General features: G+C 46.3%; 1 protein-coding gene across 1 annotated transcript in view; it reads right to left on the reverse strand.

Moving 5' to 3' along the window:
• LOC140369209 (dynein regulatory complex subunit 4-like) overlaps nucleotides 1-4,242 on the reverse strand; it is a 16,862-nt gene extending 12,620 nt beyond the window's left edge. Inside the window, exons 1-5 of the mRNA XM_072456484.1 lie at nucleotides 4,143-4,242; nucleotides 2,961-3,053; nucleotides 2,391-2,588; nucleotides 2,084-2,290; nucleotides 1,041-1,095 (exon numbers count right to left, since the gene is read on the reverse strand). Coding sequence (XP_072312585.1) covers nucleotides 1,041-1,095; nucleotides 2,084-2,290; nucleotides 2,391-2,588; nucleotides 2,961-3,053; nucleotides 4,143-4,145 — 556 coding nt within the window. The 5' untranslated portion in view covers nucleotides 4,146-4,242. The remainder of the gene's footprint in view (nucleotides 1-1,040; nucleotides 1,096-2,083; nucleotides 2,291-2,390; nucleotides 2,589-2,960; nucleotides 3,054-4,142) is intronic.
• Nucleotides 4,243-4,538: the final 296 nt, after the last annotated feature.

Here is a 4,538-nt window from a genome sequence, read left to right on the forward strand (position 1 = left end):
CAAAAGATCAACCAGAAGATCAACCAGAGGATCAACCAGAAAATCAGTCAAAAGATCGACCAGAAGATCAACCCGAAGATCAACCAGAAGATCAACCAAAAGATCAACCAAAAGATCAACCAAAAGATCAACCAAAAGATCAACCAGAAGATCAACCAGAGGATCAACCAGAAAATCAGTCAAAAGATCGACCAGAAGATCAACCCGAAGATCAACCAGAAGATCAACCAAAAGATCAACCAAAAGATCAACCAAAAGATCAACCAAAAGATCAACCAAAAGATCAACCAAAAGATCAACCAGAAGATCAACCAGAGAATCAGCCAAAAGATTGACCAGAAGATCAATCAAAAGATCGACCAGAAGATCAATCAAAAGATCGACCAGAAGATCGACCAGAAGATCAACCCGAAGATCAACCAAAAGATCAACCAAAAGATCATCCAGAAGATCAACCAAAAGATCAACGCGAAGATCAACCAAAAGATCAACCAAAAGATCAACCAAAAGATCAACCAAAAGATCATCCAGAAGATCAACCAAAAGATCGACCAGAAGATCGACCAGAAGATCGACCAGAAGATCAACCAAAAGATCAACGCAAAGATCAACCAAAAGATCAACCAAAAGATCATCCAGAAGATCATCCAGAAGATCAACCAAAAGATCATCCAGAAGATCAACCAAAAGATCAACCAAAAGATCAACGCGAAGATCAACCAAAAGATCAGCCAAAAGTTCATCCAGAAGATCAGACAGACGAACGACAGAGAAACAAGTTGGGAAACATGTGGTGAAACGTTTGAGAAAAATAAAAATAAAAATTGGTGGAAAACTTGTTGAAAAATAGTGGAAAATTTGAGGAAAATTGGGGGGAAATTTAAGTCAGAAGAGCAGAACCGGAGCAGTAATATTGAATAATGCCATTGTTTATGAATTTATGTCATTTTAGTAAAATCGTTATGTTTATATTGAACACTTCCTGGGGGAGGAGCTTCAGAGAACGCGATCCATGAGAAGAACCAATCATCAGATCTCACCTCGAACCTTTCTGTCGTAGTCGTTCATCAAGTCCATCAACTGCACCTGCTGCTTCTGTAAGACATGTCCTACAGGTGAAGTGTCTCCAAATGTCCTCACACACACACGTCCTACAGGTGAAGTGTCTCCAAATGTCCTCACACACACACGCCCTACAGGTGAAGTGTCTCCAAATGTCCTCACACACACACGTCATACAGGTGAAGTGTCTCCAAATGTCCTCACACACACACGTCCTACAGGTGAAGTGTCTCCAAATGTCCTCACACACACGTCATACAGGTGAAGTGTCTCCAAAAGTCCTCACACACACACGTCCTACAGGTGAAGTGTCTCCAAATGTCCTCAAACACACGTCCTACAGGTGAAGTGTCTCCAAATGTCCTCACACACACACGCCCTACAGGTGAAGTGTCTCCAAATGTCCTCACACACACACACGTCCTACAGGTGAAGTGTCTCCAAATGTCCTCACACACACACACGTCATACAGGTGAAGTGTCTTCAAATGTCCTCACACACACGTCATACAGGTGAAGTGTCTCCAAATGTCCTCAAACACACGTCCTACAGGTGAAGTGTCTCCAAAAGTCCTCACACACACACGTCCTACAGGTGAAGTGTCTCCAAATGTCCTCACATACACACGTCCTACAGGTGAAGTGTCTCCAAATGTCCTCAAACACACGTCCTACAGGTGAAGTGTCTCCAAATGTCCTCACACACACGTCCTACAGGTGAAGTGTCTCCAAATGTCCTCACACACACGTCCTACAGGTGAAGTGTCTCCAAATGTCCTCACATACACACGTCCTACAGGTGAAGTGTCTCCAAATGTCCTCACACACACGTCCTACAGGTGAAGTGTCTCCAAATGTCCTCACACACACACGTCCTACAGGTGAAGTGTCTCCAAATGTCCTCACACACACATGTCCTACAGGTGAAGTGTCTCCAAATGTCCTCACATACACGCCCTACAGGTGAAGTGTCTCCAAATGTCCTCACACACACACGTCCTCCAGGTGACGTGTCCCTCACCAGCTGCAGTGTCCTCAGGCTCTTCTCGCTCAGATGGTCCTTCTCCCTGAGTTTGGTCTGTAGGCCGCTCCTCTCGTGGACCAGGTTGAGTTCTCGGTCTGTGTTCTGGTTGTGGTCCAGGTTCTGGGACGAGGTTTTGTCCGTTTTCAGCTCAGAGACGGCGCCGTGCTGCTCCGCCAGGACGTGCTTCAGCTTCTGTTTGTAAACCTGAGACACAAGGTCACACAGAAGGACAAGAAGTGTATGTCTAACTCTATCATTTGTAGGTGTTTTAACATGTTAGTGAGAGTGGTGGTGCCGCAGTTACGTTGGTCTCCAGGCGGTGGCGCTCCTCGGCCTCCTCCCGCTCCCGGCGCCTCTGGTTCAGATCCCGCTGGACCTGGTCTAAGTCCCTCTGGCTGGTCTCCCACAGGCCCTGGATCCGGTCCCGCTCCAGCTGGAAGTAGCTCTTCTCCTCGCGCTCGCGGTCCAGCTCCTCCCTCAGACGGATGATGTGCTCCTCCAGCTGTGGAACCAGGAACCAGGTCTGAACCAGGTCTGAACCAGGTCTGAACCAGGTCTGAACCAGGTCTGAACCAGGTCTGAACCAGGTCTGAGCCAGGTCTGAGCCAGGTCTGAACCAGGTCTGAACCAGGTCTGAACCAGGTCTGAACCAGGTCTGAACCAGGTCTGAACCAGGTCTGAACCAGGTCTGAACCAGGTCTGAACCAGGTCTGAACCAGGTCTGAGCCAGGTCTGAGCCAGGTCTGAGCCAGGTCTGAGCCAGGTCTGTCCGTCCTCTGTCCGTCCTCTGTCCGTCCTCTGTCCGTCCTCTGTCCGTCCTCTGTCCGTCCTCTGTCCGTCCTCTGTCCGTCCTCTGTCCGTCCTCAGTCCTCACCTGGTCCTTGTTCATTTCCTCCGTGGACAGAGCGTCCACCACGGCGGGCGACTTCAGCTTCTTCGTCATCTTCTTGCTCTTTGCTTTTGGCGCCTGCAGAAAAAACACGAGGATAAAGATAGTTTTAAGACAAAGACAGTTTTAAGACAAAGACAGTTTTAAGACAACGACAGCAGCACGTTTTACATTAAATCCTTATCATTATTGAGAAATTGAGCAGAAACATTTGAAAAGTTCTGCATTTATTCTTTTTGTCAATAATCTGGGCACAAGAAACGTAAAAAAACTCTTTTGTTTTCAGTCAATCAGCCTTTTCTGGGATAAATCATGGCCTTAAATATACGGCTCTATTTGGAATAAAAAAGAAATGCCACAAACACAATTAGGCAACACTTTATTTACCAATTATAAGAGAAAAATATTAATTTCACTTTTTTGTCACCAAAAACCGGCCGTTTCCAAAGGGTTTCAGTTTGATTTGTTTAAATTATTGCAATATTCCCAATCTAGAAGCCTTAAATCTCCATTTTTCAAACTTTAATTGGTTAAAATGTGTTAAAAAATATAGATACTCGTTGTGACGTGTAAATATTCATTAGTCGCATCTATGTTTAGTCCTTGTTTAGTCCTGGCGTAGTCCCGGTTTAGTCCGGGTGTAGTCCTTGTTTAGTCCGGGTGTAGTCCTTGTTTAGTCCTGGTTTAGTCCTGGTTTAGTCCCGGTTTAGTCCCGGTTTAGTCCTTGTTTAGTCCTGGTTTAGTCCTGGTTTAGTCCCGGTTTAGTCCCGGTTTAGTCCTGGTTTAGTCCCGGTTTAGTCCCGGTTTAGTCCCGGTTTAGTCCCGGTTTAGTCCCTGTTTAGTCCTGGTTTAGTCCCGGTTTAGTCCTGGTTTAGTCCTGGTTTAGTCCCGGTTTAGTCCTGGTTTAGTCCCGGTTTAGTCCTTGTTTAGTCCTGGTTTAGTCCCGGTTTAGTCCTGGTTTAGTCCTGGTTTAGTCCCGGTTTAGTCCCGGTTTAGTCCCGGTTTAGTCCTGGTTTAGTCCCGGTTTAGTCCCGGTTTAGTCCTGGTTTAGTCCCGGTTTAGTCCCGGTTTAGTCCTGGTTTAGTCCCGGTTTAGTCCTGGTTTAGTCCCGGTTTAGTCCCGGTTTAGTCCTGGTTTAGTCCCGGTCTTGCGTCTGTCCGCGCTCACCATGTTCAGGCTTTATTCCTCTCAAACATCCGCCGTGTCTCGGGCTTTAGCTTCCGTTAGCTCCGAGGCTAACACGTACACACATCCGCTGCCATGGCAACGACTTCTTCACTTCCGCTCGCAGTCGGCTGGAGAGCGGCTGCGCCTCGTGTGGCGTCTGGAAGTACTGCAACAACTGCACCTTATATTTGAATCATTCACTTTATTTTATTAGAGAACAATCATTAACGTCAGCTGCTAATTTGCGTACGAATTGAGCAACTGCATAATAATAATAATAATAATGATAATAATAATAGTTGGAATGTTGGAACGTTGTTGCTGTGTGACATCATCGTCATGGCAACAGTACAGAATAACTTGGCCATGCATTACTCAGTGGCTTCTTGCACAGCG

The sequence above is a fragment of the Eucyclogobius newberryi genome, unplaced genomic scaffold (genome assembly GCF_026437365.1).
Source record: "Eucyclogobius newberryi isolate DKJ021-1_F unplaced genomic scaffold, fEucNew1.0.hap1 SCAF_20, whole genome shotgun sequence".
Classification (NCBI taxonomy): Eukaryota; Metazoa; Chordata; class Actinopteri; order Gobiiformes; family Gobiidae; genus Eucyclogobius; species Eucyclogobius newberryi.